We start from the raw sequence: 17,324 nt of genomic DNA, 5'->3' as shown, positions 1-17,324 counted from the left end.
GGCATGTAACTCATCCTTGAGTATGACCTTGAAATAATGAGATATTTCTGATCTACTCCATCATTATGAAGCAAAGATAGGAGCTGTCAGAAAAAATAACTGAAACAGCACCCTAGCTGACAATATGTCTAGTCTTGATGCTGCCACAATTTACCTTCGTTTCCTCCCATCCTCCCTCTTCGCTCAGTCATTGTAAGCAAAGCAGAATCTGATTTTTTTCATACAGATTTGCCAGATTTACCCTGTTCTCCATTGTGTAGATATTTCCACTCTCCTCTTTGTCCTGATTCTTGGCTTTTTTCTCTTGCCTAAGTATGTCTCAGCAGTAGGATACATATTTTGATGCAAAGGGTATGCATGCATCTTTTTAATTTCACTTTTAAACCTAGACTAATGTGTCTTGGTAATCAAGGGGGGCTGTAGCTTATATTAGGCCACATGAAGCAATCTCTACAGCCTATCTAGCTCGGAGCTTCTTATTCTAATTTAAAGGAGGCCTCAGTTATCCTGGTAACAACTCCAGGACAGCCCCACTTTGGGGCTGACTGTACTGAAACACCGGAATCAGCAGAGTTTATCAGCTCTTGGCTGTCCTGATGTAGCAACTACTGAAAGCAGCCTCTGAAATAAGGGTGGAGCAGACACCAGTGATGACAAGTGTGAACTCTCAGAGTTAATTCTAACCTCCACCTCTGAATCACAGCCGTACAGCTAGGGAGTTTCCATATAAGTTGCCTGGAGATATTTTCATAACTTGGGCTCCTCAAATTCAGGCAAAATATTGCTTACTCTAAGGAATAAATATATTAAGGACAAAATTGATCATGCTTTGAACCAAGGTGTCTTTATTTAGTTCAGGCTGAGTTTTCCTTCCTGTGTGTAAGGACAGAGAGTAAAGAGGAGCCCGTTTCATTTCGGCTCTCGCTGCTGGACTCATGGGACGAGCTCTGTGCTGTCACTGTACGCTCGGATCCAGCCTTCGGAGGACCTCGGGAACGTTACAGGCATCTGACCTCCTTTGTCAGCGGACAAACACTGATAGTACACTGTATTTTCAGTTTCCTGAGATTTAAGGTAGTTTATTTTACCAGAACTTTTTGGTAATTTCAACTCTCTTGGTTCCGATGACTGCAACAAGTTTGCAACAGGGCTGCATGTTGGGTGAAGTTTGCTGTGGCTGTAGGAACTGATGATCTGTACTTTAGGAGTCTAGCTTTTCTACTGAGTCCCCAGTTTTTCAGTTTCTGATCAGGCTTGGCTTGGAGAGAAGTGCTGGTATGATCTGAATGAGGCGCTTCAGGGCTTGTGCTGGAAAATTCTCCAGGCAGCTGGAGAGCTTAGTGCAAGCTGAGAAACACCAAGTAATTTAGCTGGCAAAAGAGATAGATTTGGTTTTTAATTGTGATTTTGTATCGCCTTCGTCTGACAGACCATCCCACTATCTTTCTGGAAATAATGAGGAGCCCACTTGGTTTTGGAAGTCTAGTAGGAGGGGATGTGGGACTCTCACTGCGACAGTAGGACAAAGTGGTGCATCCTTTTTCATGCAGCGTGCCGGATGCCAGTCTTGGGGAATAGATGGGGCTCTCTTTTCCTCCTCCTCTGGGGATCAACGTCTGCAGCAGAAACTTCTTCAAAGCAGAAGGGGTGTGAAACAACAGTCGCTCACTGCTCAGCCAACCCGTCCTCCCATCTGGGCAACAGCAGCAAAAGTCACTCTCCAAAGAGGGTGAGTTAGGTGCGGCCGCAGCTCCGTGGGGGACTGCTCCCTGCGGGACTGGCAGTTGCTGCCGGCAGGGTTGTGGGGCAGGGAGAAACAAGAAGCTGATGTCTCCTGCTGTCCTACGAGTCCATTGCCACATGCTCTCTTGTCTCTGAAGAAGGTAACCAATACTCCAGAAAGGAGAGGAGTGCCTATCTTTGTCATGGTTTACCACTAAATTCCGCTGTTGTCCGTACCTAGATACACACAGGGAGTCCAGATAAATGAATTGTTATCTTGTCTTGGCTAGGAAGATATCTGGAGTTACCAAGCAGAGAGAAACGGGCTCCATGCAAAAAGCAGTTTGTGGTAGGATATCAGTAACTTGCTGATAGAGCTGCAGCTTGGTATTTTAGGAGTAAATAATTAAAATGACTTGGGTAGGGGCCGACTCGTGCGCTGCGGGAGGACAGCACTGCTTTTGATGCAACATTGGATGTTGATCGTTTTTTGTGATGATGAGAAAGTTATTACAAGTTCAGTAATATTTAATTTGAAAATTAGCCTTTTCTGCTTTAATTTTCAAATGCTCAGCTTGGCACGCTGCCACTTGTCCGTGTCTCTGCCCCAGGGTGCAGTAATCCATCTGCAAGAATCGGCCCAATTTCGGCACACGCGTTCTGGTGCTGCGCAAGTGTGATTTGCAGTTTGTATGGTTCTCCTGACTGTTACTACACCCTGCTGTACTTCTTTTATGATGGCTTAAGTAGTTGGGTTTTGTTTTTTTTTCCTAGCCTCCAAGTAATTAGGGAAATTAAACTCTAGAAATGGAGCATTGCCTTGGTAAGAGGTGAAGGGAGACGGGCACAACGTATTGTATTCACAGTCCTCCTTGGTCTGTGCTGGGTGCATGCTGGGCAGGGCTGGTTCTGTGTGCACAAGATCAGGACAACATCTGTCCTTTGCAGTAGTGCAGCAGAAACTTCCTACCATGGAGATCAGAGTTATTTCCCTTTACATACCATTTTTATTTGTAGGCAAGTTTCAAAGAGGTATCTCTGTGGAGGCACATTTCTCACGTGTTACATGCGTTTTTGCATGCTATTGATTGATGATATCCGTTTGCTGTTTTGGAAGGTTTATCTAAAACAGAGCCTTTATAAAAATGGTTATTTAAAATACGTTAATGACATTTTTCACTTGATAAAAACTTTAGGGCCTTTTTACCTTTAACTATAACTATATGAATCATTGTAAGTGAAAAAAAAAACTTTTTTCACTGAATTTGCATCCAAAGCAAGAATCTTAAATTATGGCCAAATAACAGCAATAATAAAACTTCAGAAAAAAATTTGTACTCGAACATCCTTAAGATTTCAAAACTTCATAAATACGGGATCTCATTTTTTCAGGGAATTCCATGTAGATGAAATCGGACACTCAGATGATGGCCTGTCTCTGCAAGTGACTGGTTTGAACCCAGATGCCCTGAAGATGTGTAGGATAGGCAATGGCAGCGCTTTCCCACGAACTGCCTTGGACTATTTTGCCAGTCTTTCCTAGAAAGATCAAGAGAAAGGATGGAAATAGAGCTTTCTCTTTCTTCTGTTGAGTAAGCAGTCAGGCAGGAGCCACTGTAAAGCTCTCTGGAGGTATGAAAAGGACTGGGAATATCACACTTCAAATAAGTTAGCACTACATTTAGTCACTGCTCACGTAAGCTGAGTTTCGCTGGCAGCCAGCTGATCGTGAGAGACTTCTGTATCCCGCTGACGACCCTCCGAGCTATAAACTGCTGCTACCCTATTTCGAGCTCTGCATTTTAGTTCATGTGATAAAAGGAGCGCACCAAAATAACTTAGAAATAAGCCTGCTAGATGTGCAGAGTCACTGGTGGCGATGCTGATCCCTACGTTTCCTGTGCAAGACCGCCGCTAAGGAAAAGGTCCCTCAGAAGCTTTTTTTAATAGTCTCGGGTAAAGGCTGCCTGGAGGGGCTTCAGGAGGAAGCTTCTGGAGGTTTATGGTCTGGACACGTGCATGTGTAGTTGCCCTCGGTAATGGATTTGGGAGGTGATCCATGAAATTGGCCAGGAAACCTTTACGGCAGGATAAATGCTAGCTTCGGTTAAATGAAATTAAGAAAATGAATTTTAAACAAGGGAGGTATGGTGGTGGCCAGCTGAGCCCCAAAATTTCTCAGCGCTTAATTTCGTGATGCATTTGTACTTTCAGGGTGAATGCAACTGGAACTAGTTCATCTCCCTTTCTGCTTTTGTTTCATTTATGCCTGTTGGATTATTGGTTCTGTTTACTCTTAACATAGTCCTTTCATTTGCTTTTTTTGGTGTAAAAACTTCCAGCTGCTGTGCTCAGCCTGAACTACAATTAGCGTAGGGTAATAATGGAGCAATTAACTACAATTAACACGGAGTAATAATGAAGCAGGAGAAAAGAGTGCCCTGCCAAGGTGTTTTATAAAGAGCCCGACACTACAGTCTTCACACCGGAGTTGTTGCCCATATGCTGTACGTACCCGAGCCGTCTGCTGGTGTTACTGGCAGCTCTCCGAAATGTGACCCTCCTCCTGCGGCTTGTTGCTGTTACAGCAAATGGTGCTTCCACGTTAGTGTGCAGATGTAATCTGATGAAAACCTCTTTCCATCGTGTATGAATGGCTTCGTCTACAGGGAAAAGGATTTCAAAACTGGAGCAGAGTTTCCTAAGCCGTGGTGTGGTCTCAAGCTGTCAAAAATTATATCCCACCTCCTCTCTCTTTCAGCCGGGGAAAAAACGTTTCTGTTCACTGCTGTGTGCCAAAAATGCTTTGAAATCTCCTGCTGGAACTCACTAATTTTGAATATTAAGTAGCTAGAGTTATTTCAGCTTTTCTAGTAGATAGGAGAAGTAAAAAGGGTTGGAAAAATCCCCAAAGGCTTTTTAGCAGAGAGAGGTTATTTTCAGCTGTCTCTTTCCTTCCTGGTGAATACCTCTTGCCCCAAAACTTTAAAATTTAGTAAAGAAGCTGAAGAACGCACACAAAAAAAGTGTTTTCACTTAAGTAAGGCTGCAGGGACCCTCCCAAAGAGAAACTGCTGCTGTTTTCGTCCATCTTCCGAGCACCTCCTGCAAAGCTAAACAAAGATAACAGGAATAATAAGGAAGAGAAGTGCTTTACAGGAATCCCACCATGAGAGGTCAATGGAAATTCCCTCTTCCTGAACAAAGCCATTTGCTTGTTCTGTTTGCTTTAAGTTAAATGTTTAAATAGCAACATTACATCGGGGTGTGTGCTCCTTGCGATACGAGACCCAGCCTTTGCATACCTATAAGAAAGTGTTTTTCCTCCTGCTCCTAAAAGCAGGTCAGTTGTGTTTGATGCCATTGGGAACAAATAACCTTTTTGAGAAATTAAAAAATAAGATGTTAGTGGAAACAGGATTGATGAGGAGATGCCATGGCATTTACATCATCACATTATCTAGTTACAAAGTAGAATCTCTTGAGGATAGGATATTGGGAAGTATTTTTGGTTCAAGCACCAACTTGCTAGGTAAATATTTTCATTTTTTCACCTCCAACATTGGGGTTGTTACTTTTATTCTGTTTTATAGACTGCTTTCATAGAAATTTTCACAGGTACTTGATATTTTTCGTCTCCTCCAATGCTCTGTTTATTACTGTAAGCATGATTGCAGCTTGGTACCTCATATTTGCAGGTTAACAACTGTGATTAAACTGATATGACAGCTAAGCCTTTGGCTCCCAGTTGAGCCTAAACCACTCAATTGTTGTGCCACCAGCACACACGGGTATTCGTTGCCTTAATTTGAAGCACATCAGTGGCTGTCTGCAAGAGAATTCAGGCACATCCATGATCTGCTTGTATTGGCAATACGAACAAGTGGCTCCGGTGTGAGCCAGAACATGAACACAACTAGCAAGTATGATATGATGAATGTGGCCTCTGACAAGCAGGAGACCTGTGCATCTCCAAGAATTGCCTTCAGGACCTTGCGAACAGGTCTGCAGAGCAGGATCTTCAATGAAGTTTCTGGTTTTTTTGTTTTTTTTTTCCTTTTTTTTTTTTCCCTCCCCCACCATCAGAGAGAGGAGAGGTCTTGGGCTGGAGCACTAATGAGGATGAACATGGCAGTCCACATACTGATCTATTTAAGGGGCTCTGAAAACCTTGCCCCAAAACATTTGCAACAAAATAGTCTGTCTGCCATGGCATCAGGCTGGCCCACACACATCCAGGGTATTTATGAACAAATACAAAACACAGGAAGAGCCAAGTCATACACTGAAATGTTGTTTCTGAAGAATAAAATTTTATTTTTTTCTGAAAAAACTGCATACGCATGTTCAGATCTGTTCAACCTTCAAAATATGTCTTTGTTTCCAAACAAACCATGTTCTTTTAAGCATGCAGGACCCCACTGCAGCTTGATAAAGAAGTTAAGAGGGTTTTTTTGATCCTATAACTGTGCAAACAAAATTTGAAAGCTATTTACATTTTGCACCTCTCACTTCTAATAACAGTAGCATCAGCTGTTAGATACATGCAGCGTATAGCTATAACTTATGATTTGGCATTGGCATTTGATTTAGGTGTAGAGTGAAAATGAAACAAACCTTCCATTGTTCAAGAAACTCCCCACAGGCAATTATAATAAATCTAATTTCTTCTTTATAAAGGAGATCTCCTTAAGCACTCAGACTTCCCTGCAGTTATTAAAATATTACTTCCACTCTATTTTCTGGATCATCTTCCTCTGGTGCAGACATGCACTTTGCCTGCCTTGGTGAATGGGAGCAGAAAGAAAAGATGTCTCGGTTTTTATCAAAGAAGGCAGGAGTGCACTGAAACAGAGCCAGTTCTGTTTCTTTCTGTCATTTTCAGTAAAATGCAAGATTACCTGTAGTATGTTTTTTTTAGTATCTTAGACCATCTAAACGCAGACACAGTAACTTAGATGCAAAAAGTTGGATTCAAGTTCATACTCTTGTTACTTTCTCTAATTTCCTTTCCCATCCGTGAAAAAGCAGAAGTCAGTAACCAGCCAGATACTAGTTAGTACTCAAATCACGCTGTATTTTACTCATCTCCTTATATTCTCTAACCTGGGTCAAAGAAGGCATGGTACGTTTTGCCACTGCACTCTGTTGGCAGAACTTTGTGTATAATGAGCGTAGTACCCCTCTTCACAGCCATCATAAAACAGTCTTTGCTGTTTCATACATGCCAATGTGATTAAATTAGGGTGCTGAAAGAGGGAGCCAGTTGAATATTAGGTACACGTGGCATTCCAGGTGATGTGTTTCATTATCGCACAGCAAAAGCTGGCCTGTGTTTCATTTAACGGGGACTGTGCAGCCAGTGGTCAGTGCATTATTCTGGTTTTCAGCTATGGTAATTAAGCAAGCCATGTTTTGTAAGAGAAAACGGCATTTTCATAACTGCAGAACTGCTCCATAAATACACAAAATTGAAGAAGACATTGCATTTCGCAAGTTGCAAGAGCTGCTAATCGGGTAAGTTCAGTTCACGATGGAAACTGTGCTTTCGGGCTGGCCTCCAAATATCTGGGAGAAGAACTCAAAAGCCAAGCGGACGTGGATGGGGACGAAGACGTAAGCCGTGTACACCACCATAGCGAAAACAGTCACGGTGATGGTGTGGAACATGGACCGCTCCCAGGGCTCCAGCACATAGCTGCAGGTGATCAGTAGGTACTGGTAGTACAGCCAATAGATATAGTCCTTCACACGCTTAATATCCATCTTCAGCTTTCAGTGATTTTGAGAAGACGACCTGTAACGATAGAGAAGTCTGGATTACAGCTGCAGTGGAAAGGAAGACCTGGAACTAAAAAATGATGCGGTGACCATCATTTCAAGTTTGATACCACATGCAATTGTTGCATAAAGTTCAAACAGAAATAACACATCGGTGCCATCAGCAGCCCCTGCTGCCCTGGAGCAGAGGAAGACAACCTTTAGCTCTAGCAACGGCCGCTTGCAGTTATTGAAGCTGTATCAGTTGGGCACTCTCAATTCCTACGTTCTGATTATGAGTGTGTTTTACTATTCATTCTGCAGTAGGAATTAAAACCGCATTAGCTTACAAAGGCACAGGGTTCACGTGGAAGTCAGGGAGATACGCATTTAAAAGGGAAGGCTTTGGGCCAGCTTCCATAAATGTGGATGGCAGAGTCATATGCTCTGGAATAAAGATGAGATTAAAAGAACTGCTCTGTAAAAACTCCTCTGCTTACTTCTGATAATAATTTTTATTATTCTGCAATTGTTGGGAATAAAGAAAAGACAAGCTATGAAAGGGAGGGAAAAAAGTAATCTCAAATAGCATAAGAAGTTTTTTCAGCTCATTCCAAAGAAATAAGATACATTACAGATTAAAAGAGTATTTAATGGAAGTTACAAGTCTAGGAAAGATTTTCCTCTCCGGTAATACCTTTATGCATTCATTGTTCCCGTCTCCACACAGAAAGAATGCCTGAGCAAGTATTAACTAGGAAATGGGTTTTGCCTTCCGCTGTTTATTGTTAAAATTGCTTTTCAGTATTTTAAATAATCTTTAAATTCAGGCTAAAAACATCTACTTAGAGAAAATACTGAGACAGAATGATAAGCAAGTGTACGAGGCTTCACAGAGGGACTCCTTTATTTTGGCGGTTGAGTTTAAGGACACACATGCTGACCAGGTCAGCTCACAGTAAAAGGGAATACAGCTGATTTTAGTCCTGCTGGAAAACCTTCCAGTGTATCATTTTGTTCTACACTTCTGTTGCCTAAAATGCCAGGAACAGAGATGCTTGGACATGTCATGTCCCTCCGGTCTTGGGTTCGTAGTGAGTTTTGGGCAAGAGAAATATTCTGTCCCTCAAGGCAACAAATGCTAAGGTAGCACTGGAAAATTTGCAGCCTGTGATTAAAATAATGATGGGCCACTGGTATAGGCCAAATGTATTACAATATGCAGTGGGTTACTGCCTCTGGAGGCTGTACAGTGTGTTCTGGTGGTATGTGGGTATTTACTGAAGGGAAGACAAATTACCAATAAAAAGGATCCCTGGTTCATTGTGTAACAGCTTTACTTTGGTTACTGATGTGTAAAATTTTCATCCGGTGGATGCACTGTTAAGTGCACACACCTTGACGGATCGTATTTCTCCATCTTTCTTCCTTTAGGTCACCGGTACTGCCAGTTGTTAAGGTTCAACATTCCTGTACTAAGCTGCAAACGGAGCATCCTGCCAGACTAGCTTACACCTCGCCATCTGGAGATGCTGTAAGGTAGATTTTTGCCCCTTCTTCATTGGGAAGGCAACAACTGCAGGCTCTCCCTAAGCGTGGCAGACTGTTTGGTTGAATTGGTACTCCGATTGCCTGTCCAGCACTGTTGATAAGGGAGCTGGCTGTGCTCCCCCTCCATCCATGTCCTGGCTCCTCTCCCGGTGTTTCTCCTCCCATCCCTCGGCTTCCTGTCCAGACCTACTCGCATCTGTTCCCCAGTTGCTCCTCAACTCTCAACACCCCCATGAATGCAACCTCTTTGCTGGCACCAAGCGCAGTGAAACTGTAAACGCTGTGCATTAAAAAAGGGAGGGAGGCTTGTTTGTGTTAGCAGATTTTTATGGAGAAAAATTTCTGTACTTGCCCCATCACCCACCCAGCCTTTACTTTCCACCAGCCCCTCTTCTTCTGTGTCCTCCAACCATCAGTACCTTCCCCAATATATCTTTTTTCCCCTCCTTCTCCCAAAGCAGTCCGTTTCCTTCACTTCCATCTTCCCCATATCTCCTAGACTACATCTAGACCAAGAGGCCACCTACAGTGCTTTTGGGGGGCAGATCACTTCCATTTTAAATCTAGCAGTGACTGTCTTTGCTGTGAACAGCTTTACTTGCAAGGGTACAGGCTGAGGAGAAAGGCCAGCACTGGTTTCTGTCCTGGTATGAATGGAAGATGATTCCTTTCAGATAAATTATTTTAAGGCAGAACTCAAGCGAGGCCTTAAAGCCTTGTAAATATTGCAAAGCCTGTAATAAAAATGGCACAGCTGGCAAACTGTGACTCACTGGCAGACAAAAGTGTCTCTATTTATACCTTCTGCGAAAAGAGCAGCATTTTTCAATGAAGGTAAGCCTATACAATTGAAAGGAAAACGATAAGGGCCCTCTCATACTATCTAGGATTATGGTATTTACACTGGGGTTATACCTGTGCTAGTTAAACTCATACCTTTCTTGGGTAAATATCTGTTAAGCCTAACCGCCGCACAGAGAAACTGCAAGGCTGGAGCGCTTGCTGTGTGTGTTTAAGGCTACGAGGTTATCAGAGGGGTGCTGCAGTGGTTTTGAGGGGAGAGATCCCAGGCTAATGGAGCTTTCTGCCCACAGCGGCACATACACTTGTATATCTCAATACAGAGCTGATATAAGGAAAAGCCAAAGACAGGAAAAAATTCCCCAGGCTGATTTTACTGATATTAGACCTGTCTACCAGGCTGCTGACTCGCCACTATCACTTACTAGACATTGCTGTCTTGGAGGGATACATGAATAAAGTATGAAGTAATTAAAATAAGGAGCAGACCTTTTGGTTTATACCAAAGACCTTGTTACACTTTCTCCAGCCTGAGGACTGTGTTTCCATTCAGCTCGGTCACCAAGTCCCAGCAGCCAGCCTGTGTCTCTTCAGTTCTTCCCGTTCACGGCACGGGGATAACCCCATCCCCAGGCACTCAGGCACACCTGTAATGGGACTCCCTGGGCTACCAGCGAGAATGCAAGCCGTCTTAATGCAGAGGCTGCGCGGTCTCCAAATGAATGATAGAGGTTGAGATAAGTAAAAGACAAACAAGTCAAATTACAGTCTTTGTCCAGACCACTAACACACTTCTACAGCATTTAATCTACCCAGAGATTTTCTCCGTTAGCAGGACTGTCTTGGAAATGCAGCAAACACGAGGGGCATCTTGGGATAATGCAATTCTAGATGCATAATTTATAAAAGGAAAACATAGGAGGGAAGGAAAAAAAGCCATCTTAAACCAGCTGCTCAGTCAATGACATACAAGAATCCACTGTGTTACTGTGACATAGATGATACCTTTTCTGAAGGTACCCCATTTGCATTAATTCAGGGCTAGTTTTAAGCATAAGCAATAGCCCAAAGCTCCACACCTCCAGAGGTCTCGGGCAGCCTTACCACCAGGCCAATTACCTTGTAGCAATGATCAAAGGGAATGGCAGGTCACTAGACAAACAGAAACTCTTGAGGCTAAAAACTCTGTATTTTAAACAGGACTGTTCCTAGAGAGGCTTCCACTTACATTTTTAAGGATTACTGGTTTTTATTGCATTAATGCCACAATCAGCTGGCACTCGGAGTTGAAAGGGGCCCACGTTATTAGCTCATCAGTTCCCAGTATTCCAGAACAGGAGATAATTCGCTGTTACGCAATTTTAACTTAGAGCTCATTTGTCTACAAGTTTGAATTTAAGTATTCAATTGTGTTGTGCCTTCCTGTTTAGAGGTCACGGGACTGTTACAACCAGCTATGAATAAAATGAACAGAATTCAGCTTCTAAAGCCATTAAGCAATATTCAAATTATTTTCAGCAGTTTCACCTCCAAACAAAAAAAGCAAGAAGAGAAACCTGTAAAGCAGCTTTTATTGTTTTAAGTGGCAACCTGATTTTCTTGCTTGTTGACACATGTCTCTGATTAGGGCAGCTGAAAAGATAAATCATCATCAAAAAAAATCCCAGGTTTCATTTAAGAGCGTGCCTAATCTCAAAAATGTCTTTATTAATAACCTTAGTTCCCAGTGTTCGGAGCTAGTGTTTGGAGTTGTAACCTGAAGATGCCAGTGTTAGGTACTTTACTATATCATTTCTGCTTTGAGCGACAGGGGCTTGGGGGACTTTGTTCACACCAGCAGGCTGCAACTCTGACTGGTGGCTGGACAGCACCTGGCAAAATGCACCTGCTGGGAAATTCCTGTGGAAAGAAACATTCTTGCAGGGGAACTGGGATAGACTGGTTTCCAAAGAATGCTTGAAAAACACCTTACACCCTCAGCAGGAGAGTTTGGTTGACTGACTTACACATACAGAGAAAAAGGGTTTCCAACATAGATTCAGGTCTAGATAAGTTTATCTAGACCGGGGAAAAACAAACCCTGGAGCTGGAGATAGCCCCATAAACAGGTGGTCTCTGATGCTTTGAATGTAGAGCCAAGCGTTATAAACAAGGTAGGAAGATAAACAATCAATCCATCCCCAAAATGCAAACATTGAATTGGCTAAAAATTGGCCATTTGCTAAAAACTATTTTATTTAATTTATTTTATTCTGTGCTGTGATAGCACAGAAGCAAGAGTTGGTGGGTTTGGCAGAATCCAAAGGGATTACACACGTGCTGAAGCTTAAGTAAAATCCTGCCATGAGCCCCTGGACTTGTATTTGGTCTGGTGTGCAGGACACCTACAACATGCAGGCTCCAAATGGCAGGTGTGACAAGGCAAAGTGCAATAATTATTTTAAAGTTGTCTGATATGTAAATAACTTCAGCTATTAGAAGAGGAATGGGTAGTCATCCCCTTTGGGTATTGAAATATATATCCTTTCTGCAAGTTATTTATCTGTAATTGTTTTTACTTATTTGTAATTTTATTGTGTTAAATGGGTTTGTTCTGCTGTTACTCAGACAGAATATCCTGACTTATCCAAGGCACCAATCTTGTCCCTCTTAATGCTGACATAACTCTGGGATGAACCCGTTGATTTTATGTAGACCAATGTTTCTGTGAGTGCAAATATAACAACAAAGGGATTCACATTCCCAGTCCATCATGCATTTGCTTTAGTATGTTTTATTCAGTAAGCACCAAGCATAGTGCATAAGGAATGAAATACAGGTCTTGCGGACCAGTAATTGGGAAGAAATCAGGAAGAAATTTAGCTGAGGCAGCAGTTAAAATTGTGCAGAGAATCCGAACGCCAGCATTTCCCAGGGACACCGTCTCAGTCTGTTCCTCTATTGCATCTGTGCTGCTCAGATTCCCCCTACACAGCGTGGCCCCTGGCCTTAGAGCATCAGCTCAGCCTAGAAAGCTGCCTATTACCTACTGACAAGCAGAACTCTCAGGTTACTGTAGTACTTACACATGGATGTTTAAATGTACCCTAAAGCTTGTTTTCACAGGGAGGTAATGCCAGACAAAGAATGTGAAAGAGAACAGCAGCAATAATCCCAGCATAGCTCCCACTACGGACAATTATGCACCATTAAAAATGTTTTCACATACAGATTTTAATAAATACCCCCCCCTCCTCTAATTCTGGAGTAAAAATGCACAGCAGCAATGAGGCCATCTCTGGTTTCTTCCTCAGCATTCATCTTCCTGAATCAGCACCTCATCGCATGCTTGGCCATACATTACTGCCAGCTACTGCGCTATAGGAATTGTAAACTCTTCTTACGTACGTGTTCTTGCCACCGTCCACGCAACACCAGAATGAAGCTCAGAGCTGGTAAAATTTTATTGCTGTACATGACTCAGACTTTTTGCATGTGGGTGAACATGGTTCGACTGCGCCTATGGGGTTTTTTTGGGAAAAAAAAAAAAAAATCTTCCAGGAGTGGAAAAATACTTCAGGAGTGGAAACGGTAAGGCAGAAAAGGCAATGGCATTTCAGCCATGTTTCTGCTTTACCTTGCTCAGAAGAATGAACTTCAGCAGCTTCCTAAGCTGTCAACATTAGCCCTCCTTCCTGCTGACCTTAGTGGTAGCACATAGGTGCTATTATGTTTCTTTTAAATGGGAAAAGTTACATAATGCATACAAGACCTAGGAGTCTAGCAGACTAGCACTTTTTGCTGTTGACGAAAAGACTTCCTTTTACCTTTGGTAGCTTCAAACAAGGCAGCAAAACACTCATCGAGTGGCACTGCCACACCTGCACAAAATTGGACCTAGACTGCCTCATCTCCAGCTCTGAACACAAACCTAGTGCTCATCTGCATGTCACATGCGTGCTCCTTCAACAGCTCTTCAATAATACTGTGGTCCCAAGCATTGGTTTGGTGCTATAATTTAGCTGCATCTGTAACTGGAGCAAATGGATTCTTGTCAGACTGTCTCTCCACCTGGACTGCAGTACACCCGGATGATTTCTGAAATACTGTTTGCTCCTTCAGTCGAGTTAAGTACACAGATCGAGTGTATGATGGCCTACAACAATGCGGGAAGTAATTTTAAATGTGATGTATAAACTGTTGACCCTCAGGAAAAGAGAGGATGATCTGCAGCACCCATAGGGATCTCATTTGGAGAGAGGCACCCAACCATTGAGGGAACAGCACAGCAGTTGAAAGCAGTTAATGTTTAGACTGATTTCATGCCTTAACTACTCCCTGAAAACTGTAGGCTGCTCCTAGCAAAAAAAACATTTAAAAAAAATGAACTCCCCCTAACTCTGAAGCCTGGCTGATTTATTGGCACACTCTCCTTTCTCTACTTGGGCACAGAGGAAGGAGAAGATGCAGCTTCTCTGTAACAAAAACGTTCTCGGAGCAGCTCTGTCCCATTTTCTTCCAAGGCCAAATTAATTTTTCAAAGAATTTTCTGCTCATCCCTCCTCTGAAATTCCCTCAGTCGTTTTCTTACATAACTAGCTTCTTACAATTTATGGACAAACCCCTTCCTTTCCAGCTTTCTCTGGGCTGACCATGTTCTGGGCTCTAAGTCTTCCCCCTGTGACAGGACTTGCACGTTGAAGCAGAACTGGCCTTTGGTGATAAGCTCTGCCAGAGAAGATGAGTAAATTGGCAAGTTGAAATCTCAGGGCAAGCTTTCCCTGTATTTTCAGTGTAAGCATAGTTTATTAACGTGGTTTTGAACAGAGCTGATTCCCAAACAAGACCTCAAATTTGTTACTTAGAGACCAGCACCAGGTTTAAATTGCAAATACTTAAAAATTGAGAGTTCTTGAAGAACTGTTCCAGGAGGTATCTTAGAGGGCTTTTGGTGTTGCTTTTGGTGACAAGCCTCAGTTCCTGCGAGACTCTGCAGATTTGGGACATCAGCTAGATCCCTCAAGGGGACTTAAAAGACTTTAAAGTTCAGAAGGTTGTGTAAACACATCACTCTATAAACAAAATAGCTAAGATGTTTGGGCTCTACAAAGATTTACTTTCAAATGTAGTTCTTATTTTATTCAGACTTCTTTGGTTTGCTCTGAGTCATTTCTGAAGCAGCTGAAAATAATAGCTCATCTTGGATTGTATGTAATATGAGAAGGTGAATCCTGTCATAGTTATGACAGGTATTAGTGGAAAACAGGTACCGAACTCTTGTGCAAGTGCATCTCCTTTGAGATCTAATGAAAGGAAGCAGCGTTGCACCATGCCAGTTACCGGTCTAAAAGGGGAAAAGAAGAATGAAGTAAGATACTTGCAACAGATAAGTAGTAAAAAAGGAGATTCACATTTTTCACAGAAACTGATTTAACCCCATACATGCAGTAAGGAACAACTTCCTTCGCAGGCCACTTCATCCCTATGAGCAAACAGTTTTGAACACAGAAAGCTATTGATACAGCAGAACACACCTCAAATGTGGGGAGAGCAAAGCTATCCTTAATTTTTGGAGGGGAGAACACAAGAAATACTCCTGTCAGGTAGTGGGCAAGACAAGGCTCTTCAACGTTGCAACATGCCGCTATGCCCATTTCTCCTGAAAAGCGGTAGGGGCTGGGTTACGTTGTGTTTAACTAGAGCAGATGGCACGGGTGAAGAGAAAGGAGGAGTTCTCCAGAGTGACCTGCTGACATCTTATTTCAAGTGCTTTACGCATGCCTGTATACACGCACACGAGGCAGTGGGAGCTGAGAAGCGAGCACCTGCTAAGCAGGGCAAGGTGGGCTCCCCTCTGCGGGGACGCAGCCGAGCATCGTGTCAGAGCCCAACCGCCCGGGCTCCTCTCCTCCTGGGGCGCTGGCTTGGGGAATACTCACTCGGCTCTACACCAGGAACGTGGCCAGGCTTGAGGTATGCAACTACTGCGCAACTTAAAAGCTCGGTAAAAACTGGATTGGCAGAACGTAGTGCAGAGCAATGGATGCTTTTTCCTATCAGCCAGCTGGAGCACCTGAATCTTGGTGCTGTTTACTACATCACATGTCCTGGACACTTTTTGGGCACAGGGGTGATGGAACAAGTATTCCCGTGGCCCTGAGTTGCTCCCCAAGGCACCCTTTCACCACATCTCCCATTACTGCTGGAAGAACAACGTGCACGCTCTGTGCAGAGCTTCCCTGCGTTCCTCTGCCAAAACCGCACCATCTAGAAATCAGTCCAAGGACTCACAGAATTGCTCTCAAGCCATAGTTATTTGTGCTGTACTCATGATATTCATGAGCAAAAGATAAACAAGCATCCCAATTCCTAAAGCATTCTAAAATACATAGTCCAAAAAGTACCATGTGTGCTGATTAAGTGGAGTAGTAGCATTTATTAGAGGGATTCTCCTCTATAGTATCCCAACTCCGCTTATACAACAGGGAGGTACTTTTGCACCTACGTCACACTGCATGATTATTGGAAGCAACCAGCAACTCTAAGAAAACCAAAGAGCAGAAATCTGCAAACAATGAGTATTGCCACCATGCTGGTATGAGCAGCACCTTCACCTCCCATCCTTCACCACTCCCCACCTCTTTCAACCTTTTTACTTCTGGGTGTTCGACTTGTTTTCAGTGAATCCCTGCTAAGGCAACCCATCTTCCTGACAGCCGTATCAGCAACAACACCTGGAAATCTCTGACTGCAGATCTACAGCAACAAGTCCAGAGAGACCTTGCTGAAGGCTGTAGGTCCTTCTGCAATGCCACCAGCCACCTTGAGGAAGCCACGCAGAGCAAATCCTGGAGGCTTTACTGCTGCCACCCCTGCTCCAAGGCCTTTACTCCAGCGCTTCTTACCCAGCTGCTTGTGAACTGCCCATGGCAGCGGAGAGTACGCGGCTCCACTCGCCCAAGGTCACCGGCCCCTTGATTTGGGGAAGCCCTGGGACGGCGCCTCCGCCGCGATGCCCTTGGGCAAGCGGAGCCGGGGGCTGACCGCCCGCACCGGGCCTTGCCGCCCCCCCATCCCCATCCCCGGAAAACCGGGGCCTCCGCGCTCCCCGGCACCGCACCGCCCTCACCTCCGCTCCACTCCACGGGATCCCGCGCACCGCTCCGCGCACCAGCGCTACCCGCGCCGCCGCGCTTAAATACCTACCGCCCCGCTCCGCTCCGCTCCGCGCCCCGCCCCGCCGGCCGCGGACCGCGCCGGGGGCCGCTCCGCGCCGCTCCGCGCTGCTCCGCGCCTCTCCGCGCCGCCCCGCCCCGCTGCCGCAGCAGCTGCGCGCCTCTGGCTGCTGCGGCTCGGGCTTGCAGCGCGGAACCCGCGGCGTGGGAGGGGAGGCGGGGAGCGGAGCCAGGCTCGGGGAAACCCGTGGGATTAAACGGGCTGTCACCTCCGGGCCGCGGGAGCCGCGATGTTTAATGTCGCGATCCTGCGTCTATAGGCGGCATCTGTTTTAA

General features: G+C 44.3%; 1 protein-coding gene across 1 annotated transcript; it reads right to left on the bottom strand.

Annotated features, from left to right (window-relative positions):
- Positions 1–7,245: 7,245 nt before the first annotated feature.
- SPTSSB (serine palmitoyltransferase small subunit B) lies at positions 7,246–14,468 on the bottom strand. The gene is given in 3 exon segments (XM_050902834.1): positions 7,246–7,519; positions 12,815–12,821; positions 14,432–14,468. Coding segments are annotated over 3 exon segments (318 nt in total).
- Positions 14,469–17,324: the final 2,856 nt, after the last annotated feature.

This window comes from Gymnogyps californianus, chromosome 10 (assembly GCF_018139145.2).
Source record: "Gymnogyps californianus isolate 813 chromosome 10, ASM1813914v2, whole genome shotgun sequence".
Taxonomy (NCBI): Eukaryota; Metazoa; Chordata; class Aves; order Accipitriformes; family Cathartidae; genus Gymnogyps; species Gymnogyps californianus.
This window is presented reverse-complemented; position numbering and strand designations above follow the sequence as displayed.